The sequence below is a fragment of the Equus quagga genome, chromosome 1 (genome assembly GCF_021613505.1).
Source record: "Equus quagga isolate Etosha38 chromosome 1, UCLA_HA_Equagga_1.0, whole genome shotgun sequence".
NCBI classification, from domain to species: Eukaryota; Metazoa; Chordata; class Mammalia; order Perissodactyla; family Equidae; genus Equus; species Equus quagga.
The window spans coordinates 45,776,612-45,803,567 of record NC_060267.1 but is presented as its reverse complement, the minus strand read 5'-3'; the positions used below and the strand labels follow the sequence as shown (position 1 = coordinate 45,803,567).

Below are 26,956 nucleotides of genomic sequence, written 5' to 3'. Positions count from 1 at the left end.
TTTCACAATATTTTTGTTTTCTCAGGAGCTTATTCTTTTATCTTACCTTATATTCTGTACCCAGCTAAAGGCAATTGTCTTACTATATCTCATTTCTAACTGATTTATTCTTGTCTTAAATAGAATATTCAAATTTTCACACAACCTGCTCCCTTTTTCTTGCGATCTCTGTGTCTAAGACATAGATATCAAGCTAAATTTCAAATATTTGTTCCTAAGTAAAAGGCTAGTTTATTTTTATGGTCACAGAAGGCACTTCATATTAAATAAAAGGTTTGTAATTCAATCAGTCTACAAAAATGGATTGAATGGTATACTTGGAAAGTCAGATGGAGCGGAGTTAGAAAGCCAGGAAGTGCCATGACAGGACTGGGCCTGTTATGACCCCCAGTGGGATCCCCTAGGCCTGTGACGGCATTGGTGTTTTCACTGTTGAATTTGAGGTGAAACTGAAGAGTCTCAGAGCTAGGCCTTCATCCTGAACCTATCACAGGCGGAAAGGACCCAGCAGAGAGAATTTCCTGACAAATCTGAAAAGTACCCCCTCACACCATGCATGCTTCTTTTTTTTTTTTTTTAAGAATAGGTCAGAAGGAAACTAAAATCTCTGAATAAAAACAGAAGAGAGAGAAAGAGAAAAGAGAAGTTTGCAAATTTAAGAATGTACCGCTTCAGATAATCTTCACATGAGGGTTTGTACGTAGTAAATCATCACCTGAAAAATGCAAATTTTCACAATGTTAAGATTCTGCTTTAAACCCACTGAACTTGAGAAGTTAAACATTGTGAACCTCGGAGGAGAGGCACTGGGTCTGCATTGTAGATGACGCAATGCATTGGTCCCAGCCTTCTGGAGAACAAGCAATTATAGTAAGACTTTAAAACTAATCATACCCTTTCACTGATAATACCATTTTAAGAAAATATTCTAAGGAAACCATCCAATTTGGGGGGGGGGGGGAGATGCCATTAGCAATTCTATTTATAATTGTAAAACCTTGAAATGCCCAAGCCAACCCCAATATGGGACTTGCTAAGCAAAATTGGAGGATATAAATATACGGAAATACACTGTAGATTTACAAGTGTTTATTGAGTCTATTCTTTCTTCAGTAGATTATACAGGGCCTTACAGATCATATTTGGGACTTTAAACATTGCTTTAAAGACAGGCAGAAGCCTCTGAGGGTTTTAAGCAGAGATCAGCATGACAAGGTGCAGAGGTAAAATGTGGATATGGGACAATTGGTTTGGCTGGTACCTAGGAGCCGTGGTGGTGACTTGAACTAAGAAGGGGATGATTCAAGGAATATTCAGAAGAGAGAGTCTGTAAGTCTTGGTGACTGAGTAGATGTTGGATGAGAGGGAGAGAGGAGTTAAGGATGACTCCCAGGTTTCTGGCCCAACCAACTGGGCACTTCCTGAACTAGGAAACATCACGTGGGTTATAAAGAATTTTATGTTAGACACATTTAATGTGTGGTACCTGTATGGCATGCAAGAAGAAGTGTCGAGGAGATAACTGAAGGTTCCAGAGTTGAGAAGAAATGCCTAGCTGGAGTAGATTTAGCATAGATGAGCTGATTGAAGCTCTGGGAGTAGATGAGATTACCTAGGAAGAAAGAATAGTCAGAGTCCTGGGGAGCCTTGCTGTTGAAGGGTTGGAGAGGGAGGAAGAGCGGAGAGGTGGAAAGAAAACCAGGAGAAGTAGGAATTTCAGAAGCTGTGGAATGTTCTAAGGAGAAAGGTAGTGATTACTGATGATGAATGCTGCTGAGAGGGCAGACAAGTCCCCAGGTACTAACCGTTGTCCTTTGGGTTTGACACCAGTTAGGTGACTCAGCGAGAGCAGTTTGGAGAAGGGTTAGAGTGGAGAGCAGGATGAAGGGCCCTGAGGAGTGGAAGGGGAGGGACGTGGCGCTAACAGGATTGGACAGCTCCTCGGAGAAGTTCGGCTACCATGGGAGGAAACAGGAGCGGTGCCTGGAGGGGAAGATGAAGACAGAGGTGTGCGCATGTGCACACGAGTGGTTGTGTGTGCACGCATGTGTGTGTGTCTGTGTGTGTGTGTGTGTGTGTGTGTGTGTATGTAGAAGACAGGAAAAACTTGAAACTACTTAAATGATGGAGAGAAGAAACTCATAGAAAGAAGTTGAAGATAGAACTGTGAATGAGAGAGAAAAAAAGGTGAACTAGAAATGTCTGTCCATCTGAAATGTCGTCACCTGGAAAAATAAATATTCCATACATATGAATGTGACTTTATGAAACTTATGCATGTGCTTTAAATACAAATATTGAGGCGAAGCAAATAGTTTCCAGATTCTTTTGAGATATGTCTGTTAATATCATAATTACAAGGGGTGCCATCTATTGAGCGCATATTGTAGCAGACATGGGGCTGGTGCTTGTTCGCATCATCTTATTAATGCTCATAACAGCCCTGCCAAGTCTGCGGCAGTATTCTCATGTGAGACAAGAGAATATTTAAGACTTGAACTAAGGCACAAAGGCAAAAAACAGTTTGCCTCAGGGCATGCAGTTGACAAATAGAGGAACAAGGATTCAAACTTGGGACTTCTTGCTCGGAGCCCAAGTTCTTTCCTCTGAAAGTAGAGAAACTTAGATAAATGTAACCCCCTAAAGAGCATCTCTTCTTGGTCTTCAGAGACGAATAAAATTGATAAGGCAACTTGGCAACAGTTCTGTTCACTGTCTCTACTGTCCATTTGAAACAAATTGCAAATAAAATAATAGAATTTAGGAGTCTCAAAGTAGATGCCTGGCTTTTCACATCAAGATCACCAATACAAAATTGAATGTATGTTTAGTTTGTGGATCTGTGTGTGTGTGTATGCATGCACATACATGTGTATGCATGAAAGCATGTGTTGTGTGTGTCATGTGTGTACATACCCCCAGGAGGTTATCTAGGTTTTGTGGGGCCTGAAGGTTATAGTATGGGGGACACAAATATTTCTAGGGCTCCTCCCAGGGGTCTATGCAAGTGAAGAGCTCTGAAGCTCACTAGCTTCATGGCAAATCCACCTGTGCACTTGCGTGTGCTACGTGAACTATGTATGTATGCATGAAGATATAGGGAGGAACCAACAAAAGCTATTGTGCCTTAAACAATAGCCTTGGTTCCATTGCTTAGTACTATAGAAGCACCTTTTGTAGTTAGTACTAGTTATTTCTTTTCTGGGAAAACAGAGAAGATTTATCAAGAATCCAAGAATTTTTTGAAGAGTGACTTCTGAATTCAAGCCAGTGATCGTTAGCTAAGTTAGATACAGTGCTATGGCTCATGCTCTTTATTTTCAGCAGGCAAATAAATATAACTTACTTTTAAATATCTTCTTTATTCCAGAGATCTTTCTGTTAATATTACATTTTAGATATGATCTCCTGCATATAGGAAGATTTTAAGGATGTACCGAGAAAGCAGGCTGGGTATTGGAGGAATTAGGAGATGGAAGAGGCTAGGAGGCCTTCTTTATTTACTTAGAAAACTGTCGTAGAGGGGACACGTGTTCTGTGTTGCTTCAGAAGCAAAATCTATGAACCGAAGTACATGAGATTTCAGGGAGGCCAGATTCCAGCTCAACAGAACTTTCTACTACCAACTAGAACTGTCCAAAAGTGGTTTGCTTATGTTGTGTCCAGCTGCCCACTGCTGGAAGTACTCAGCCAAAACTACTTTTTGGCAGGGCAAGGTGGGGAGGGGAACTTCTACTAAATACAAGTTTGAGTCGATTTAAGAAACCTCTAGAATCCTCTCTAGGCCTAAGATCCCAAGCTTATAGTGGACACACACTATTACTGCTGATCATACATACACAGGGCACACACAGTAAGTTGGTTTTTCCTCCGTAATAGTGATGCGTTTGTGCTAAGCCAGCCACATTCCCCGACCAAGCCCCTGGTTGCTGAGGAAACACGTCTGTGAATGGACTGATCCAGCTATGGCCATACTCTATAGCCTTAGAATTAAGTTTTTTCATGGCCTAGAACCTGGGACCTTGGGCCTGTGCTCCCACCCATTAGCCAGCTGTCACAGGTGGCGCTTATGAACGAGATCTTACTAGTTCTCCTAATAGGCTTAGGCTTTAGGTAAGGAACTGGCAGAGTTCTGCTTGATCGGCCCCTCCGACTGCTTTCTCCTGCACACTCAAAGAGGAACCTTCTCTGCCTGGCTGCCTCTGCCAGCTTTGGGATGAGGGGCAGCAGAGAGCCAGCACAGAAGGCCTGGGAAAGTATGGAGCAGAGCAGGTCATCCCCACTGTGGACTCAGCCCACCAAGCCAGGGCGAGGTATCCAGAGAAGCCAAGAATGGGTGAATGGTCTCCGTTAACCTTTGCCCTTTCTGAAGGGGGAAGATAACACTGACCATGACCCAGACACTCCTTTGTTCTCCATGAGACCTCCTTAGGGGTCTACAGGTCTGTCCTAAACTGCTTTAATTATGTCAGTAAGAAGAAGAAGAATGGTGGTGGTGATAGTGGCAGTCACAGCAACAGCTAGTGTTTGCTGAGTTTTTACTGTTTGCTGGACATTGTGATGATCTCATTACACAAATTACCCCATCGAATGCTCAGAATAGTCCTACAAGGTAGATGCTGTCAACACTGCCATTTTATAGATAGAGAACTGAGGCTTAGAGAAGTTGAAGGACGTGCCTGAGGTTCCAGTCTGACTCCAGAGCGTAGACCCTTCCCCATTCCACTTTATTGCCCCATTTCTCTGTATAATGGAAACACAGAAAAGGAAGTGGCGTGCCCACTCTACAGTCCAGTCTTTAGCCACCACATGGAGGAGCTTCTCCAGCCCCAGGAGTGACCTGAGAGGAAGACCAGTGTGTAATATGTGCACCATACCTGCTGTAGGTGCTTCGAGACGCTCCCCTCATTTAATCCTCACAGCAGACTTCTGAGGTAAATGTTGTTGTCTGCATTTCGCAGAGAAGTTCAGGGACTTGCTCAAGGTCCCCGGTGCAGAGGAACAGCGCTCCAGCTGGGCAGCCCGGGCCCTCCCCGCCATAGCAGCCTGCCTCTCTACGTGAACAAAGTTGAACATCCTCGCTGACACTAAATTTGTATTTCCTGGCCTCCCCTTCCAAAATGGATACTCTAATTACTGACCATTTTTTTTAGTAATAGTAATCATCAGGAACACATTTTTCAATGTTTTCGTTTTCTCTTCTGCTTACTACCGAAATAAACCATTGCTCAAAACCACAGGATGAAACCCAGCGAGTGTGCGGCCATGTAAATTAAGAAAAGTTCAGGAAGACATTACACCAAACTGAAAGAAACAAAGTGTTGATTAGGGACTTATTTTTGTAAGCGATTAAAATATGAATCATTAAAATAAGACTGTATTTCAGGCTCCGTATCCTTGTCTCATCAGAGAGCATTACCATGGCTACTAGGTTTGGATTAGATGAGCTCCAAAGCCTTGCCAGCTCTAAATAACGCAATCTCTACCTTAGACAGAGCATTTTTAAAAGTCTGCGTCTTCTCAAACATTTCATTAAAAGGAAATACCCAAGTGACATGGTGTCTTCAGCTCTTCAAAGTCTTTTGCTTTATTTAATCATAATAGTACAGTCATGCATTGCTTAACGATGGGGATACGTTCTGAAAAAGGTGTCATTGGGCGATTTTGTCATTGTGCAAACATCATAGAGTGTACTTAGACAGACGCAGATGGCATAGCCTACTACACGCCTAGGCTATATGGTACTAATCTAATGGGACCACTGTCGTATATGTGGTCCGTCATGGATCAAAACGTCGTTATGGGACACATGGCTGTAAACAGTAGCAGTAAGTTATACTGATAACAGCCAAAATTCGGAGGAAGAGAAACGTCCAAAGTCAAAGCGGAGACGCAAGGACACCTCAAGAATCAGTTAGAGTACAGTCTCTTGGAACTTATAATACAAATGGAAAAGGAGTAGAGGTTTGCAGAAAGAAGGAAATTAATATGGAGCATTTCTCAGGTTCAGGCTGAGTTTAAAAGAAAAAAAATAATAGCCTAAAATGTGCAGTTAAATTACATTGTTAATTAAAGTATCTGTTAAAAGTGGCTAAAATTAGAGACAGAAACCCATTGTTTGGTACAATTGTTGACTGCATATCTGTATGTGGAAGGGCATGGGGGGATAGCCAGAAGACTGTGGTATTTTAAAGATTAATCACCCACCCCTAAGGGGTTTTGAGGCACCCACCTGCGTTTTTGAACTTGGATTTAAGCCAAAGGGGTGGAACAAGACAATGACAGGTTTTTTCGCTAATTAACTACTCAGTGGACATTTCAAGTGCCAGATATATCAGAACAGAGGGCCCCAGCTCAGAGCAGCCCCCACTGTCCTCTGCAACGGGGTGACATCTAAAGATGATTTTCTAGAGACTGTAGAGGCTTGGAGCAATGCCTGTGTGTATTTTTAAAGGAGGGAAGCATCCTAGAATGTGCCAGTTCCTTATAGGGTATCTTCAATAGTGAGCACCTCTGACCAGACTTGTCGATTTTTTTCGTATTTATTCTCTTCCTGCCTAGGAGTGGGGTGGGTTAGAAAGGCATGTTGTTTTCTGTTGGGAAGATTTCTATGAAGAATCTACGAGTTGTCATTGGAACATTAAAACTTTTCATACTTAGTGACTTCAGAATTCTTCTTTGAACAATCTGAAATGCAGGCAAAGGTAGATGTGAAAAGGATATTTTTCACAAAAATAATAGCAATAAAGGGGGACAGTTTAAATTTCCAATAAAGTCTGGTGCATCCCTGTGATGGGCTATCCTTATGCAGCTACTGGAGCAGTTCAGTAACGTGGAGGGAGGGGCTGGCCCTGGTGGTGTAGTGGTTAAGTTCAAACGCTCTGCTTCGGTGGCCCAAGTTTGTAGGGTCAGATCCCAGGTGCAGACCTACACACCATTCATCAAGCCATGCTCTGGTGGTGACCCACATACAAAATAGAGGAAGATTGGCACAGATGTTAGCTAAGGGCCAATCCTTCTCACCAAAAAATAATAATAATAATGTGGAGAGAAAAAGAGAGATACTAAACTATTATAAGCCTGGTTCTAATTATGTAACTATAGATAGTGTTAACAGGGTAGGATTATAGGTGATTTGTGTTTTCTTTCTGGCTTTCTGCATTTTTTTAAACTTTTTTTGTATGTTACTTTCATAATCAAAAAAGTTCAATAAATCAAATGGCTCTGACCTTTGGAGTTTTGAGTGGCACATCCTGTCCCCTGTAAACTCCGGGAAGGTAGGGGGCCAGCCAGTCTTGCTCACCACTGTGCTCTTAGTACAATGCCAGGCATCCAGTCGAAGCTGTCAGTAAATAGTTGTTAAATAAAATGTTCCGTTGCTCTATTTCTCTTTCCTTTTTCTCTGCAGGTGATGTGCTCTATGAACTCCTTCAGCATATTCTGAAGCAGAGGAAACCTCGGATTCTTTTTTCACCATTCTTCCACCCTGGAAACTCTATACACACACAGCCGGAAGTCATACTGCATCAGAACCACGACGAAGGTACCAGAGGAGGCTTCTCTTTCCTTGCCTGAGGCTTAGACAAATCCAGGAGGTTTTGTTGTTAAGTTGATAAGTTGTTCCTATTCATGTGATTCATTTTTTCATTCAACAAACACTTATTGAGTGCTTTCTATGTATAAGACCCTGGGGGGAATGCCAAGATGAATAAGATAGACCCTTATTTCTCTGCAACTCAGTCTAGGTGAAGAAATGAGATAGATATACACATAAGTATCAAAGCATAACTAGAATAGTAGGCACCATAAAGAGGTAGTGGAAAGAGAAATCACATCCACGTACGGGCATCAGGGTCAGCTTCATGAAGGAGATGGCTCTGGAAGATTCCGTTGATGGTCCAGCAGGATTCTCATATGCAGGGATGCAGTGGAAAACATACCAGACAGAGAGAATTGACATAGGATGGAGTCAGTCCTTGGAATAGAGAGCAGTCAGATGACTTGGGTTGTAGATCTTATTTTTCCCCTCTAACCTTTTCTTAGGAAACATATCAAACATACCCCAAATAGAGAAACTAAACTAAACCCCTCTGAGCCCTCACTCTGCTTCAACAATGACCGACATTTTGCCTTTGCAGAGCTGGTCCAAGGAGGTGAGATTGGAACCAGAATGTGGAGGACTTGGGTGGAGGAAAGTGATGGGGAGTCATGAAGGTTTTTAAGCACAGGATAATAAAAGCTGGAGAAAGGGGGAGCTGGCCCGGGGGCATAGTGGTTAAGTTCGCATGCTCTGCTTCGGCAGCCTGGGGTTTGCGGGTTCGCATCCTGGCCATGAACCTACACACCACCACTCATCAAGCCACACTGTGGCAGCATCCCACATACAAAATAGAGGAAGATTGGCACAGATGTTAGCTCAGCGACAATCTTCCTCAAGCAAAAAGAGAAAGACTGGCAACAGATGTTAGCTCAGCAACAATCCTCACCAAAAAAAAGAAAAAAGGGATGAAGAAAGGAAAAAAGACAAAAATCCTGTGAACTCTGTGGTGGACCAGGGGTTTCCTCTTCCTGCACCAAAGGCAGTTTCTTATGGTGCACTCAGTGTAAGTACTTATTTCAGATGTCCCAGGTGTTTCTCCTTGCTTGTGAGTCACAGGACTCATAAAGTCATTGGTAGAAAACAAAACAAAGAACCAGGATTGAATTGTGGCCCTGGACATAGTTCCAAAGCAGGGGTTTGGGTACAGAAATAGGGTATAAAAATCTTACTTCGAGCACCATTCCGTTGAACAGTGAGGCATCGAGCCTCTGAGGAGCCTGAGGTCCAAGGCTTCCTGCCCGGATTGGTTAGACAACAGATGTGGGGACATGAACTTGAACTTTTTTTTAGGGCCAGCTTACTAAGGGCCCTAAATCCCTGGTCCCTTGGAGTATTTCCTTAAATTGATCATCCCCAAGAGGAGGGCTACTATTTCTTGTTTTATTGTTGGCAAATTAAAAAATGAGAAGTTATTTGTTTTCTTAATTAACACTTCACAAAAGAGCCTGCCTCCAGGCACCTGACATCTCCACCTTGCGCCAAGTGTTTCACAGCAGGTCCCCTCGCTTCTGTGACGGAGGATAAACGGGAGGATAAACAGAGCATTGCTTGCATGCTCCCTGCCTGTTGCTCTCATCCTTTCTTCCTCTAGCTTCACCTTCGCTAAATGTAGCAGCTGCTTCCCACCCCCAATTCGGTTTCTCAGTTCTTTGCTCTTCCTGCCTCAAACGTACGTACGTATGTACCCCGGCTTGCGTAATAGCCAACAGCTACTCCACAGCAGAGGAGGTGGGTTTACTGAAGCTTGACATTAAGGCGAGAGTCATATTACCGGCCTGCCTCTTCAGATACAAACAGGGTGTGATGAGGTTTTCTTTTCTCTCTCTCTCCAAATGCGATTGGAGGCTTGGTCTCACCCCATCACAAATCCTTCCTCTTTTCCCCTTGGCCTGGTCTGACTCATAAGTAGGTGTGTTTGTTGTGGTTCTCCTTTGCAGGTGCTAATCAATAGAGAAAGCTGGCTTACTCTCAGAGCTACTCTCAAACCAAGTAAATACAGATGTGCTGTCCCATACGCCATAATGAGCTGTGCTCTGAAGTGTTATGATGGTGGTGGTGGTGAGCTCCGTAGGTAAAAGAATGGAGCTAATGAGGCCAAGGTCAAGGGCTTCATCGCCCTGTGGACCAGTTAGCTCTACTTCAGACTCAGCTCTTAAAAGTAGTGTGTTCTCAGAGACCGTTCCTTAAAGCCGTCAGCCAGGAATCGAGATCTGAGAGTACAGACCTTTCAGACACGGCGCATGCTCTCAGATGAGTCAGGGGACACACGAGAAGGGAAAGTGCGGGTCTTCGTCAAATGGTATCAAATGAGAAGAGCCGTGCAAGGCATGGAGGTGATATGAAGAGGCTGCCTGCCCCTAGACTTGCAGATCTATGGGCGCCATGGGTGACAAAGGGACGAGTAGAGAAGTGGATGAACCAGTACAAGTTCCCTACCTCCAACCACCTCCCACCTCTTTCTCTTCTCCACCAAATAGAAAAATACCAAGCTCAACATGAATTGTCTCTGGAATCAATGCTGTTACATTCACTTGTGAATGGAACACATTAATCTGGGCGTATGTCAACATACAGAAAGATCTGGTCCTGAAGAGGGAGAAGTGAAATTACACCTATCAAATATTACATCCCCAAGGACTTACTTTACGTAATTGGGGATACAGTACCATGTAAAAGTGTGTTGCTGTGGACTTGGCAGAGAAATAAATATGACAGAATGGAAGAAGAACAGAGGCATTCCAGAGAGGACCCGACTCAGCCCCTAAGCAGCCTGGCACAGTGAGGCGTGCAGAGTGAATGTAAACACAGAGCTTCATTCAGCCCCCTGTGACTTCACCTCATCGTTGCCACTGACTTAACCAGTCCAGACATTCATAATTTCACAATGGGAATTTATGTCACAATACAAATGTATCTTGTTCAATCCAGCAACAGTTCCCCGCAAATGTCCCATATGAGTACATTACATTGAAATCTCACCTTCCTTACTAGCAGCCACATGGCAGCGCCAGAAGCTAGGAAGTTGGTGTTAGCTCAGAGGCTCCCCTCCAGGCTCTGAGGGGAGATGAAGGGGACCATGCTAATTCAAACCCTTATTTTGTAAACTTTCATTATCCCTATAATGTACACTGTTCTGAAATTGTGTCATGCCTTGGGTGAAGCAGTCCTCAGATTAGCACCTAAGTCTCGGAGAACTGGCATTCTACTCTCTTCCCGTACTTAGTTCTGGGACAGGAAGACAATATTATATAATTAAGGTAACCTTATAAATTTTCATCCATACCAAGACACTTCTGACGGTGAAACCGGACTCTGTTAATAAGTAAGCCGGGACAACAGGCATAAGCCAGGACCAGCCCAGACAAACTGGGGCACGTGGTCAGCTTCGATAAAATTTTTAAGAGGATGGGATCTGGAAGTCAGGAAACCAGGTTCTCACCCTCCATTCTGCCAGAACAAATCATAAAGGCTAAGTTTCTCAGCTCTCTTACAGCTCTCAAATCCTAACTTTCTCTCCAAGGTCTGAGGCTCCCTGGGTGACATGAAGATGAATAAGACACATTCTCTACCTTCAGAGTCTTGGGTAACTAAAATCCAGAAAATCATAACAATGTCCTGCCTGGTGTTGCTCAGAAACAGCTGAACATCTGCTCTATTCTCATTTGTCTCACCTTATCAAGAACTATTAATAATATTACCCCTCTTAGTAGTCAAACGAAAAGCATCGTCATTCACTCGTTTCACAATGAAAATCTTAGTTTAAGTGGATTCCTTTTCTTTGATTATTGTGACTCACTTTAACTGCATAATATGACTTAGTTAGACGTTAGGTAGATAGCTATGTAGGAAGGAGACAAAAATAATGATACTACTTCTTTCACCAAAACCAGGAGGCAAAACATTTTTAGAAATTTCAGACTTCAGATGATTTTAAAATAAATTTATTTTGTCACACACAGTTATAGTATCAACTTCTTTTGACACCTTAGATTCCAAAATTAGTTACTTTGGGCTCCCATGGAATAATTTACAAAAAGGCTTTGTCCCAAAGTATATATTCGATTGCCACTTGTCTTTTAGTGTTAAAACTACTTCAATAGTGATTGCGTAGAAGCTCCTTGAGCAATATAAAGTGTGCTTTCAGTCTGGGCTAGTCTCCAAATGGGGTCAGCTCTGCAGAGCTACCCCTGTTGGACCAGACACGCGTAAGTCTGCAGGGAGAAGGAATGAGGTCAGTTTCTCTTACGTTCTCATCCTATGACTGCTTTGGGGGACCCTCCTGTAACTGCAGCTCTCCAGTCCTCTCTTCTCCTATGCCCCATCTGAGAGACTGGGAGGTGGTTTTCAATCACTCTAATTTGCCAATATTCGCACATGTAGTGCTGTGGTTGCTTCTGCAACCGTGGACATAGTTTTAAGGTGAAAGTTCTGCTCTGGGGCAGCTCTTTGTCACCAGGTGGGCGTGGACTTTGTAAGTGATGACGAGAAGTGTCAAGTGTCGAAATACTGTTGATCTCCATTCTCCTTACAAGGAGCACGTGGTAATGGCCCAGTGAGTAGAGAAATCATTTCTTCGTGAGGGGAGGGTGGCTTGCATTCTGGGATGGCCCACAGAAGTTTCATTTATGTGATTGCTTTATTGAGGGATGTTACCCCTCCCACCCCCAACACAGCCCCCAAATCCAAGTGCCCAAAGACTGCTTTGGAGGAAGGAAATGTTATACATCTTTAATGAGATAATTAAAGACAAGGTATGTGAATCTGCTTCATAATAGCAAAATAATAGCTAACATTTATGGAGTCCTTGTTGTGTGCCAGACCCTGATCTAAGCCCTTACATGTTTAAATCATTTAATCTTCACAACCACCCTATAAAGAAGGTAATATTATCTCGACTTTATAGATAAGGAAATGGAGGCTAAGAGCAGTAAAGTAACATGCCCCCAAATCACACAGCTGTGAGGTCCCCTTAACTCCAGTGCCTGTGTTCATTGCACTGCAGCATGAATAAGCTGACCAAAGGAACATTTTTATTAAAGTGTTTTGGGCAAGCACCCTCAAAATGGGACAGATGATTGAATGTTGAGTAGAATTGTGGAGATGAGAATACCAAGTCTGGTCCCTTGACTGGGGTCCAGTGTGGCAGGTACCAGCACTCCTGCTTATAGTTTTTCTGCTTCACAGTACTTGCAACTGCCAAATCTAAACCCAAAAAAAAGGTCAGAGATAACTTTGAGACACCAGTGTATGTCTTCAATTCATGATATTAAAACCTCATACTAATTTGGACTAAATTAACCCATATAGATCATTGACTGCCTCAGGATGAGTGGACTTAGCATGACGAAAATCCTGCAGCCTGTGAGAGATGTGGCTTTTGAGTCAGGCACTGGCTTCTGAGAGCAGAAGCGCTGGTTGGCATCCTCCTTGGGAACCAGGCCCTCACTGCAGGTCTCTCCTTGGGAGCCGGCCCCTCTGTGTAACTGCTGAGTAGGCACCAGGGTAGATGAACTTTTCTAGCTGCTCAGGCCACATCCTATTAATGGTTCTTTTAAAAACTTCCCCAATTCTCTAGTCTTGCTGGAGTGATGTACATGAATGAAGTGTCAAGAAGGCCATTGACTGGGGTTTGACATCTTTGTTATCGTATTAACCGTGTAATGCATGATGGAGCCAGAGAGCATAATGGGGTGTGTGTGCATTCTGGATCCAGACCACCTGGGCTCAAATCTCAGTTCCCCAGTTTACCAGCTGTGTGACTTTAGGCAAGTTATTGAACTTCCTTGTGTCTCAGTTTCCATCTGTAAAAGAAGGAAAATAGCAGGACCTATAGAATATGATTGCTCTGAGAAGGAATCAGGTAATATGGGAAATGCCCTTTCGAAGAGCACCTAACCCATAGCAAGCACTTAATAAATGTTCATTATCATTATTTGATATTTCTTACCACTGTTTGGTGGGTTTTTTCTTTTTTTTTAAACTTAAAAAATTTAGTTCTAATAAAATACTCATTGACCATCTTAACCATTTTTAAGTGTCCAGTTCAGTAACGTTAAGTATATTCACATTGTTATGCGATGGTTGGTTTTTTTCTTACCTCCAATCCCAGTTTTCTTAACCATTCCCGTTATTGCAACTGCATGCACTTTGTGCAAACACCAGATTTGTGCCTCCCGGACATAGGAAGGGCTTGTTGTCTACCCACGCCATTATCTTAGAGCTCCTTCAGGGATTAACCAGGCGCCCTCTGTAGCATTGTTTCTATGGGAAAATACATTGAAAGTGCCAACCTTAATTACTTTCAGGACACAGCCTGTTTTGAAAATGAGCAGTGCTTTACTTTATGTTGCCTCGCAGTCCCTGGCAAATTGTGGGTCCCCTGCGACCCCCTTGGGACCTATTAATCTTCTGGCTGTCTCCTCTCACATTAACAACTCTAAGATTAACCTTTTTGTGTCCCTTTCCATTCTGTGACTCTTGGATCTGGCAGGAGATAATGAGGTCCCACCAGAAGAAGACCAGGCCCAGCTCCTGACTTCCTCTTGTCCCCAGGGCACCAGTGAACACCTTTCCCCCTTACTAGGCCTCATTCCACTCTTCTCTAACTCCTCCTTTCCTCTCCAGCGCCTCTTCTTCCTGCTTTGCTTCCCGTATTTCAGGCTCTAGGGCAGCATGACCTTTTGCCCTCTGACTCTTGTCCCGTGATGCAGCATTTGACGGGGATGGGAAAGCCTGGAGGCACTGGATGGCGCACAGGGCCTGTCTTCGCTGACCTTCAGGGAGGCCCTGCCCACCTTCCCTGCCTCCTAGGCTTCCTCGAGTGGTGTGGAGGCTGTTAGCCCTCAGCCTAGCTGGCTTTATTAAGCCAGAAGTTTTAGGGGCAAGAGATTCCTAATATGCATGAATAACTCTCCCAAGGTAGTCTGGAAGTCTTCAAGAACCTTCCTCTTACCCCCAGGGAAATGCCATCTGATTCCTTGACGATAAGGGGACTCGGGGCAGTTTGGGTTCACCTCCAGAGATGGAAGCCGCAGTGGACCTGATCTTGCTCTTTCCCTTCTCCAGCGCTCCTCTCCTTATCTTTGTGCCACCCCGTCCCTCCTGTGATGACTCACAAGGCTCACCCCCACGGGTCTAATTGGCTTGTTTGAAATCTGATCCCTGATTTCTTCATTCACTTCTTTTGTGCTGCTTTGTCAAGACTGAGGGAGACTCCTCTATGCTGCCTGGGAAGCACAAGGACAGCTTACAGCCAGGAGCATGAACCTGTGCCCCATGCAGACTTGCTTTCACTCTCTGTACGGAGTCACTAGCAGAGGGAGCCAGTTTGGAGGCCGTTTGGTTTGGAAGCCACAGAAATGAAGATTAAGCCCCAGAGTCCTGCAAGTCACCTATTCACCTGTTTTGTTTCTTTCAGCCCCCTTCACCAAATGCTTATACAGTTCTAGGAGCTTACATAGGATTTATTCTTTATGACCTCAGACGTCTGTGAATCACACATTCCAAACTAGGGCAGTTTTCTTCTCGGCCCTCCAAGGGAAGTCAGTGACATTGGCAGCCTGTTGGGATAAATAGGCTGAAATGGGCAGGCAAAGGGTCAGTGGAAATTCTCGGCTGAACTTGTCAGAAAGGGAGGTGGGAATGTATTTGTTTGCTAGGGCTTCCTTAACAAAGTTCCACAAATTGGATGGTTTGAAACCCCAGAAATTTATCTTCTCATAGTTCGGGAGGTTGGAAGCCCAAGATCAAGGTATAGGCAGGATCAGTTCCTTCTAAGGGCTGTGAGAGTCTGCCTTTCTCCTTGCTTCTGCTGTTTTGCTTGGCCATCTTTGGGGTTCCTTGGCTTGTAGATCACGGCCTTGATCTTCACAAGGCATGCTCCTTGTGTGCACTGACTCTTCATTCAGCACCTGTAGCTTTTTGTTTTTGTTTTTTTTTTTATGTGTCTGCCTTTTCCATTAGACTATGATAGCGCGTGAGCAAGGACCACATTTTCTTACTCTTTGAATTTTCTACATCCAAGACACCACTTGAAATATGGTTGACATCACTGAAGGTTTGATGATTCAACTCATATTTTGTAATCACTGCATGGCAAAACGGTCCCCTTCCAAATGCGTGTGTCCCTATGTGTCCAAATTCTCCTTCTCGTAAGGACCCTAGTCGTATTGGAGTAGGGGGCCCCCTGACTCCATTATAACCTCATCTTAACCAATTACATCTGCAATGACCCTATTTCCAAATAAGGTCACATTCTGAGGTAATGGGGGTTGGGACTTCAACATATGAATGCGGAGGGAGTGGAGGAGCACAATTCAACCCATAACAAGGTGACAGAACCTAAGTGTATATGTGAGAAATCTATTTTGAATTTCACCTCAGGACCTCGAGACTTTAATTTCTATATAGCTCTTTATACCATTCATGGTTCCCACTAATCTTTTACAAAATTGTGCTGGGAAATGGTCCTTTCTGGAAGAATGTGGAGCACAGTAGACTGAGGCCGATGAGTGACAGTTACCTGCTGGGTTGATTTGCATCTCCCTGCCTAATTTCTTCTCTTATCATCATCCATGGCCTTAGGGAAAGCGTGATAGTGGAAATGTGGTCCTGGTATGTGAGATATAAACTTGATCTTAGCCTTTGCTCTAACCTGGAAATTTCCTAGTCAAAACCCATGACTTTAACCAAAGGCAGTTTTTTTTTTTTAGGTTTACCAGTTATTCATTATTTATAACATGATTAAATTGGGTCAAATTTTGATGAATTTTAAGTAGCAAAACTTTTCTAAGTAAAAGGAAAGAGGAGGAGAAAAGAAATCAGACCTATTTTTGTATTCATCACATTTAAAGTCCTAATTTATCTTGGGCTGTTTGGTAGTGAGAAGGCATTACTTGTGTCTAAAAGAGGTCTACAGAGAGAAAGGTTTGGGATGAGAAAACACTTTTAACCATATTGGGTTCCCTCCCAGTCCTTGGTCTTGTTTCCCCTTCCCCCTTCCTTCCGTGCCCACAGTGACTAATTATGTGTGGCTTTCCCTCCCTCTTCCTCGCGCGTTTCCCTCCCGTATCAAGACCTTCAGACCGAGGGCAATGTGGATAATTTCCCAGTTTTCCAGCTGGGCAGTTCACCAAGAACAAAGCCAGACATCAAGGCCAGACCAAAAAAATCTTCTTGTTTTAGACAGAAGACTCCTACATCTGGGGGATTTAATGCACCCACTGTCCGCTCAGTGCATTTCCTGTGTCCGGAGCTTCTCTGCCTGCCGGCTCTGGTCTCCTAAGTTTCCATACCCTGCTGCCAACTTATAATAACAGAGGCAGCAGGCAGCAGGGTCGGAACGTCATAGCCCACTTCATATGTGGGCACATGCCTTGTAAACTGAAACAAAGCTTGGAAGATCTCATTGCAGGCCTTTCAGCCTCGACAGTGGTTGTGCCCAGACCACCAGGAGCCTGGAATTAAATACCCTTGGATCCAGTTCTCTACCATTAATGTTATCAACTTCATCAAGTACTTCCTCTTTGAGTGGTGTCTGCAGAGAAATAAATAAATCAAGCTCCTCCAAGTCCTGTTCCTGCCCGGATCCTGAGTCAAAAGTAAAATCTGAGTTGGATTATCTAGAGCACTGTCTCCTTCCTTCATTGTTCACAAAGATCTGGGCAGGAACAGAGAGTGAAATCTCTCCAGGACATTACATCAGTTCCTCTTTGACCCTTGGCATGAAAGTTCTTCCTCTCATAGTCTTCCCAGACTTCCTAAGGCTTGCCTTGAGTGCACACCCATCCACTGAGCCTTGAAGCTCAAGACATCAAAGAAAACCTGCAGGTAACCGGACTACTGGCCAACGCCTGTGTTCGTTTTGAAATTTGTAAGACGGGAAATGGATTCAGGAAATAGTGTTTTTCAATACATGGTTTTCATCATCCTTAAGTATTTTTAAACCTTAATAAGCTTTAATAAAGGGACGCATCCTGTAAATGGCATTTAAGAGAAAATATATGAAACTTCCAAGTGCAGTGGTCTTGAATAGTTGCTTATGATGATCATGCTCTGTGACAAATGAAAAGTGAGCCGTGGATAAAAGATAAATTCATTTTTATGGACAGAAGATTTGAGATCCATACTAGCTATGAAAAGAATATTTGCCTCATTCCCAAAAGACTGCAGATCATTTCTAACACACTAACAGTCTCAGCCTTTAAGGTTCACTCCATGGGCCTAATCAGTACCCTGTAAACAGTTAGTTGTTTGCATTTGAGTTAAAGTGAGGAATTTAGTACTTGTCATCCCAACCTGTGTCTGTGCAAGGTTGATTAGGCACTTTAAAAAAAAAAAAAAGCTTTTTATAGTGGAAAAATATCAAACTTATACAAAAGTAGAGAAAATTGTATAATGAACCAGCATGTACCAATCACCAGCTGTGATGGTCAGCTCATGGCCAATCTTGTTTCCTCTGTGCCTCACGTACTCTCTGCTTCACCATCCCAGATTATTTAAAGGCAAATCCCAGATGTGTGATTTCATCCATAAATATATCAGTACAAGTCTGAGAAGATAAGGACCCTTTATAAAATCACAATCACAGAACCATGACATCACTGAAAACTAATAGTTCCTCAATATCAGCAAATATCCTATTAATGTTCACATTTTTCCAACTAGGTCATAAATGTTTTCACAGTTTGTTTGAATCAGAATCCATGCAAGGGTCTATACTTTGTAAATGGTTGATGTGTCTCTTAAGTCACTTTCAATCTATAGGTGTCCATCCATATCTTTCTCTTTTTTTTTTTTTTTTTGAGGAAGATTAGCCCTGAGCTAACTGGCGCCAATCCTCCTCTTTTTGCTGTGGAAGGCTGGCCCTGAGCTAACATCCGTGCCCATCTTCCTCTAATTTATATGTGGGACGCCTACCACAGCATGATTTGTCAAGCGGTGCCATGTCCGCACCCGGGATCCGAACCGGCGAACCCCAGGCTGCTGAAGCAGAATGTGCGCACTTAACCACTGCACCACCGGGCTGGCCCCCATCTGAATCTTTCTTGTGTACGTGTTTGTGCATTCTCTCTCCAGGTGTTTTAAAAAGAAGTTAGCCATAATAAGTATAACTTTCCCCCTGTACAAGGTGTATCATGTACATATGTATTTTTTTTCCTTTGATTGCTTTCAAGATTTTCTCTTTTATTTTGGTTTTCAGCAATTTGACTACGATGTGCCTGGTTGTAGCTTTCATTGTTATTTATCCTACTTGGGACTTGCTGAGCTTCTTGGATCTTTACATTTGTTGCTGTTGTTGTTACCAAGTTTGGGGGCGATTTGACCATTATTTGTTCAATTTTTTTTTGCCCCATTCTTTCTATTCTCTCCTTCTTGGACTCCAATTACATGTCTATGATACCATTTAATATTGTTCCACAGGTCGCTGAGGATCTATTTGTTTGTTTGTTTTTAATTTTTATTGATCCTTCTTCAAATTTACTAACTTCTGTCATCTCCAATCTACTGTTAAGTCCAGCCTTTGATTTCAGATATTATATTTTTCAGTTCTTGAATTTCTTTTTTACAGTTTCCATTTCTCTCCTGACAGTCTCTGCCTGTTATTGCTCATTATGACCATCATTTCCTTAAGTGCTTGAACTTATTTATAATAGCTACTTTGAAGTTCTTTTTTGCTAATTACAACATATCTAGATTATTTCAGAGTCTGTGTCTGTTGACTGCCTTTCCTCTTGATTATGGATCATGTTTTTCTGTTTCTTGGCATGTCTAGAAAATCTTTGTTGGTTGCTGGACATTATAGATAACACGTTGTAGAGACTCTGGATTGTGTTGTATTCCTCTACAGAGTGTTGATTTTTGTTCTAACAGGCAGTTAAATGACTAGCCAATCACTTTCAACTTTCAGAGGCTTGGTCTTACATTTGGTTAGGGCAGATCTATTTCAGTTTTCCCTGTAGGCTTCAGGCAAATCCCTTTGTCCTACAGCATAGTCCTTACTCCTGGGGTGCACTCGTTCTGAGGTATTAAACAGTCCGAGGTGTTTCCAGAGCCTTCATTGATAGGACTCAAACTCTGAACTCTGTCTTTAATACAGTGGCCAGTAGCTGAGATTTCTGCTCATGTCTTTCAACCATAAAGCTGTTGCTTTTCACTCAGCTCCTTAGTGTTCCCCCTGCACATGTGCTGTTCAGGGGCACATGTTAAAGATTTGAGGGAACTTTATGTGCCAATTTGGCTACTCCCTCTGAGGCTCCCTCCTTTATGGGATTTGCTTTCCCAAATGTTTGCCATTCTGACAGGTCCACACTCTCTTCCCTGACATCTCAAACAGCTTTCTGTTCATTTTCTAGCTGCCCCACACTACATGGACTGGAGAGGACCCTCAGGGTGAAAGCTGTTTAAATTTGGATTTCATTCTGTGTAGTTCCCTTCTTTTAAGAGTGAAATCCCCTTCAGTTTTCTCTAGTACCTTCCAATAACTTTTATAAATGTACTTTATCCAGATTCTATCATTTCTCTATGTAGGAAGGTTAATCCAATGCAAGCCATTCTGCCATGTTTGAAACTGGAATCCCCTTCTTCCTTATAGAAAAGTGCTTGCACACCTTATACACTTCACCTTCTTTTGCTATCAAACCATAGAGCCCAGAACCAGTCCTTAGCAGAATGTTGAGAGACTCCTCACTCCGTTTTATAGCTGCATAGTTCTCCATTATTTAGAGAGATACTATAATTTATTAAACCAGTCTCCTATCAATAGCTAATCCAATGATTAAGCACTTTTAAATTCATAGCAGCAGGCTATACAGTAGTTACAAAATAAGCCCTGTGCCTTCAAGCAGATGATCTTTTAAGGCTCATGAACAATACTTCTTTTGTTCACTGTCTCGTATGATAAGTGAGATCTAATGCAGTCTCCATTTTCCTGTTAACTCTGTGTAAAACTTTAAGAAACCACCACCTCCATCTCTGTTTACTAACCCTATCAGATTCCTAGATCCCCTTCATATGTTCTTCACATAGATATTGTCATAATGGACAAAGGAGATATCTTTGACTTGCTTCACTTAGAATAATGGACAAGTCTTTGACCAGAACAAGACAGCTCTGGGCACAGATGTGGCCAGAGAAAACCTCACTAAGATGAATATGGGGGCTGGCCCGGTGGCACAGTGGTGAAGTTCATGCATGCCACTTTGGCAGCCCAGGGTTTGCAGGTTCGGATCCTGGGCACAGATGGACATGCTGCTCATCAAGCCATGCTGTGGCAGCGTCCCACATACAAAGTAGAGGAAGATTGGCACAGACGTTAGCTCAGGGCCAATCTTCCTCACCAAAAAAAAAATAGAGGATGAGTGTGGGGCCTGGTAGAAAGCTCCATTTTCCATTTTTCTGGGCAGATTTCTGTCCTTCCTGCTCTTAGCAGGGACTCCTAACACCACATGAGTGCTGGTCCCTCCCTCCACCCAGCCAACAGAGCTATTTCTGTTGCTAAGCTACGTGCACTTCTGATGTCGTCCTTGCTCAAATGTCACCAGCTTGAACGTTCAGGTGAGATGGAGTGGAGGTATTATTAAGGGTATTTGTCCCTCCTCCTTCTTACTTCCCTCTGCCTGTCTCAGCATTTCTAGGGTCTGTGCACTGGGAAACAAGGTGATCCTAAATGTTCTCTCAAGTATAACAAGACCGTCATTCTGTAAATTTGGCCCAGTGTTCATGCTTAGCGCAGGTTTTGATACAACTTTTTCCCCTGGTTTCTACACAGCAAAGTGGCAGATATTGTCATGGGTATATAGGCTCTAGAATCTGACTGGGGTCTGGTTCTAATCTCTTAACTGGCTGTATGACCTTGGGTAAGTGTCTTAACTTCTTTATGCCTCCATTTTATCACCTGTAAGATAGGAGTAATGGTCGTTAGTATCTCCTACTTAGGAGTGTTGTAAATTTCAAACTATATGCTCCAGTACCTAGAATATAGTAATTGCTTTATTATGCTGATGATTATCGCTAATAACAACTCCTAGAGGTAGAGAATATGAAAATTTGGTTATGAAAATATGTCAGTAAGAGCATCTGGAGAGAAACCCTTAAGGACCCTGAAAGCCACTTCGAAGAGTCAAGTAACAAAATGATAAATGAAAGTTTGGCTTGCTTGGGTTTATAAGCCACTCGTAGGTGATTAATGGAATGTTTGCAGACATTCTTAGCTTGTCTAGCAGTCGGGAAAGAATTTCAAGTATGTCCACTTTAATTTCTTTTTAAGCAGTGAGAAAGCCACTCTGCGTCCTGCGAAGAAAGGTGCCACAGTGCACACGCACGTGCTCCGCAGTTTACTACGCTTAGAACCGCAGTGAGGTCCCTCTCCCGACAATTCACTGGGCTCTGTGATTGTCTTCCCCTCTGCTCCACAGATAACTGTGTCCAGAGGACCCCAAGGCCATCAGTGGAGAGTGTGCACCACAACCCTCCCACCATTGAACTGTTACACCGTTCTAGATCACCCATCACAACAAATCACCGGCCTTCTCCTGACCCTGAGCAGCGGCCCCTCCGGTCCCCCCTGGACAACATGATCCGCCGCCTCTCCCCGGCCGAGAGGGCCCAGGGACCAAGGCTCCACCAGGAGAACAACCACCAGGAGTCCTACCCCCTGTCAGTGTCTCCCATGGAGAACAATCACTGCCCACCGTCCTCTGAGTCCCACCAGAAGCCATCCAGCCCCCGGCAGGAGAACACACGAGTGATCCAGCTGATGCCCAGTCCCATCATGCACCCTTTGATCCTGAACCCCCGGCACTCCGTGGATTTCAAACAGTCCAGGCTCTCCGAGGACGGGCTGCATAGAGAAGGGAAACCCATCAACCTCTCCCATCGGGAAGACCTGGCGTATATGAACCACATCATGGTCTCCGTCTCCCCGCCCGAGGAGCATGCCATGCCCATTGGGAGAATAGCAGGTGAGTGAGCCCTCCCCTCTCTCCGCCACTTCTGCCTCCTGGGAGATCTGACAAAGCCCGGCTCTCTCCTTAGCGCCTTGCAGCTAGCTTCACACCATTCCCGATTAGGTGCCCTCAAAGGCTTTGTGAGGGCAAGTGGAGGCTTCTGCCTGGATGAGGCGAAATCCCTAATGGGCTAGTTAATGAGCCGCTGGGATGGAGTAGTTAATGAGCCTCAGAAATGTTAAGAAACAAATGTCCTACATCCAGCTTACAAGGAGAGTCACATCAGAATCATGGCTAAGCGAAAACATTTAAAATAAAAGGTTTATGAGCATGTTAATGGCCCTGTCCTGAAGTTTCCAGCAGCTAATTAATGACCAGACGCAGCATAAAGAACCTTTGTCTCAGATTCAGGCCTGTAATTCCATCGTGTGGGCAGTAACTCAATGTGGCCTTCACCTTGGGAGGGGATAGGAGAGAAAAACAGGATTATGGTGTTGGAGGCAGGTGTTGCTGGGTCGTTTGGACAGAGGAAACCACTCCCGAATTCTTGTACTTTTATGATGACAAGCCCAAATTTGCTTCCCTGAAACGAGAAACTAGTGGAAACCAGTGAAAAACTCTACACATTGTATTTTTGCTAGTCTGCCCATGATTTATATGAAGTCGTTCTCCAAAAGCTTAATCCTCTAACCACGTGGCGAGGTTGGCTGTTTACCTAGAGGGTCTCTCCATTCATGAGATGTTCGTTGGGCACCTACTATCCACAGAAAAACGCATTAGGAAGTAGGGGGCACAGAGCTGATTTACCACAACTATCTTCTCAAGGAATTTAAAGTTTACTGGGAGAGACAGATGTGAAAGCCACTAACTAAGGTCCAAGGCAGAATGAAGTAAGTTGTATGTCCTATTCATTCGGTGCACAAGCATGTATTGAGTACTTACTGTGTGCTAGGATTAATTAGGTGCTGTGGAAGCAAAGCAAAGCAAAGAGAAGGTGCATTTTGACTGGAGGAATTGAGGAAAGCCTTGCAGGGAGGTAGTCGATGCTGAAGGTGGTTCTGTGTTCCATAGCAGGTGGGAGACATTGAGGCAAGAGAGCTCAGACCTGTTCAAGGAAAGGTAAGAAATGTCCCCTCCTCCTGGAGCTGAAGCCCAGGATGGAGCAAGGCTCGTAACAGCATGACAACACGAAGTCCTACAGGTTACGTTAACTGCCTCCACCTTGACTCATTGTTCCTTTTTTTATTTAAATTGTTTGTTTCTAAATTTTTCCCTGGCCCCAAGTGCACCTCTGATGTTGCCTCAATTTTATTGTTATAAATAATTTACATCAGGAATGTTGAATTAAGACAATAGAAAGACAAAGAAATATGACATATATTTTAAAAACTATGAAAAATGAAATTATCTGTGTCTGGGATTTGATTCAAAATGGTTCCACAGAGTTGGAGGTGAGGAATGGGTGGGATGTACATAAAATAAGATTAGCCATGGGCTAATGGCTGTATGGCTAAATGGTGGATGCACGGGGGTTCACATTATTGTTCTATCTTTACATATGTGTAAGTATTTTTTTTAGTAAGCAAAAGAAAAGAAACAACAGGAGGTAAAGAGCTTAGGCAAAACCTATCAATTTCCCCCAGATAATTGGAGAAAGGGGATGGGGTCAGTATTTTACTGTGAATAATATAAATGACCTGTCTTGTGCTTTCCAGACAAGACCCTTCTTGTCTCGTTTCTTACATAGTCTGTACAGTAGTACTGGACATTTTGCAGATGCTTTCTCCTTGTTTATAGTTCTCAGGACAGCTCTTTGAGGTTAACTGCTATATTCATTTGATCTGGAAGGGTCATTTGGACAGGGGAAACCACAGAGGAAACTGAGCCCCAGAGAAGCAGAGGTCAAATAGGGGTTGGGTAAATGGGGTCTGCAGGACAGTCCTTGCTGCCTGGTTGGCTGCTGTCTGTAGTGCTGGCCTCGTGGGGCCTGCCTTCCTCATCAAGGTCTGTCTTGTCCACCTCGTCTGTGATGCTCTCTTCACCACAGATGTCTTAGGAATCCTAGATAAGCCCACAGAGCCAGAAAGTTGAATTGTTTAGACTTTATGGAGTCATTTTTCCCTTCTTTAGTAGGTTTGTAAATTTTATAATATTGGTCTCTTAAAAGTTGCACTGTTTTTTTAAACTTTATTCCTGAACATCAGAATTGTTGGATGATGGATGTAGTCTCATCAGTAAGAAGCTCCATGGAATATTGTACCAACCAAGTAAGGACCCTTGGTGCCTATGGATGCCCTCTCTCTCAAGAACACACAGAACAGGGGAATCTCTGCTTTTCTTTATGACTCTAGGAAGTCAGAATATTCAAGTAAAATGACCCTAGTGCCCACATCCTTTGGGGAGATTCATTAACTCCTTCAGTATGATAAAATCCCTTAAAATTATTCATTATTAATGCTCTAATGGTATATTCAAAAGTTTAAAAATCTCCAGATGTGTGTATTGACTAATTTAACTAAATCCAGGATTAACTAATTTAACTGAAAGCCACTGTTTTTCTCAGGGGTGAAATGGGACGGTTGGAAAGTCTCCCATCTAACACTTAGTTTTGATTCTGAAGAGAACTCCTCACAATTCCAGCCTCCTTTGTTTCATTTGGGACATCCCTGTCTCTCCACTCCAACCCTTCTGGTGTATTTTTGGACTACTCCAAACCTTGTAAAACTGATTCTATTTATTGAGCTCGAATTCTTCATATGATTCCCATATACAATGTAAAGTTCTGTCATTACTGAATGGCCATTAAAACCCTTCAAATCTCTACAAAGCAGCTGTTAGATGAGAAAACTTAGTTCCTCAATCTTTTTAAATTAGCACAGCACAGAAAGAAATGAAGACGCTGCTGAATGTCGCAGTGATGAATACTGTAGCTTGAGGGTGTGGATAGAAACGCTGCTTATGAATGTGGATCAAAAAGTAAAGCCAAATTCTCATCCATTCAGATATAGTTTGCTCAGTTATGCTGAGATTAATGCATTTGGATACCTTGTGTGTTTAAGGCCCTATACTACCTTCATGGGAGTGAGTGTTTGAGGAGATATAAGACACAATCTCTGTCATGAAAGAGCTGAACAGTGAGCTATAATTGCAGCACATGCTGTGTTCGAAGGACTCCTGTTAAGTGCTATAGGAGGTCACAGTGGGGGTGTCGGAAAAGGCTTCGTGGAGGGGCTGGCTTTTAGCTGGGCTGAGATGAATGTTGAGAACACGGACAAGTGGAGTTACAAAAAAAGAGGTCATTCCAGATGGCAAAAACTCCAAAGCAAGATAAGCCCCAGTGTATTTTTTCTATTTCAGGTAGAAATGGAAAGCCAAGAATCCAGCCATTAAAAATCCATCATATTTCATCAATTATTTTTTTTTTCATTTTTTAATATCTCTGGAATTGGGATTCATCATACAATTCAGAGGTTACCTGCCAAGTTATGACAGTTTGCTTAGGTATTTACCTTGTGGAAAAACTAAAATAATAAAGGAAATTCAAGAGGTGGTTGCCAGGTTAAATACAGACCACAAATTAGATGTATTTAAGTATAACATATAGCTTATTTTTAAAGGTGTTGTATATTTATTAAAGGTTAAGAAGGACTGTTATTGAGTTTAATAAGTTGGCTGGTGTTTGTGGGAGAGAGTGTAACACAGGGCAGAGTGAGACAAGATCCCTGGGTTCTAATTTTTTATCGAATAGCCACTGGTGTATGTAACAGTGAGCCGGTTGCTCCTTTCTCTGCTTATTTTCTATTTATTAACCTTGGGAAGGGATTGCTTGGCGGGGGTGCAGAGGGGAAGCAGCATCTGTCAACCTAACATTTTTCTCGGCCCACAAAATTGTCGCCAGCCTGTGTGTCACCAATGTGTTTCACAGCCAACACGTATATTGGCATTGAGCACCATGTGGTGATCAGGTACACTGGTGATGTCATGAGTCATATTTTCAGTATATGTTGAAATTCATTCTTAAAACTTGATGATTTGAAAACTATAGAAGGGTCTTTTACAGATGAAGCAACTGAGATTCAGACACATCAAAAGTCCAGCCTTGAGCTTCCGTCCAGTGTTCTTTCCAACCCACTTGTTTCCTTCTGTCCTGGGACTCTAGAGCAGGGATTGGAAACCCCGGCCCACGGGCCAAATCAGCCACCGCCTGTTTTTGTAAATCAGGTTTTATTAGCACGCAGCCACACCCACGCAGTATTGTCTGGGGCTGCTTTTGCGCTGAGATGGCAGGGTTGAGTCGTGGCAACAGAGAATGTGCAGCCAGCAAAGCCTAAAATATCTGCTAATTGGCCTTTTACAGAAATCATTGGTTGTCCCCGGTCTCCAGCATTGTTTACGTGCATGTTGGGTATGC

The 26,956-nt window shown here is 43.2% G+C and overlaps 1 protein-coding gene across 4 annotated transcripts in view; it reads left to right on the top strand.

The window, feature by feature from the left end:
• Positions 1-26,956, top strand: part of ETV6 (ETS variant transcription factor 6) — a 219,516-nt gene that overhangs the window by 178,396 nt on the left and 14,164 nt on the right. For all 4 annotated transcript variants that reach the window (XM_046665812.1, XM_046665803.1, XM_046665796.1 and 1 more), the window contains 2 exons: positions 7,409-7,543; positions 22,015-22,560. In XM_046665812.1, the coding sequence (XP_046521768.1) occupies positions 7,409-7,543; positions 22,015-22,560 (681 nt within the window). The remainder of the gene's footprint in view (positions 1-7,408; positions 7,544-22,014; positions 22,561-26,956) is intronic.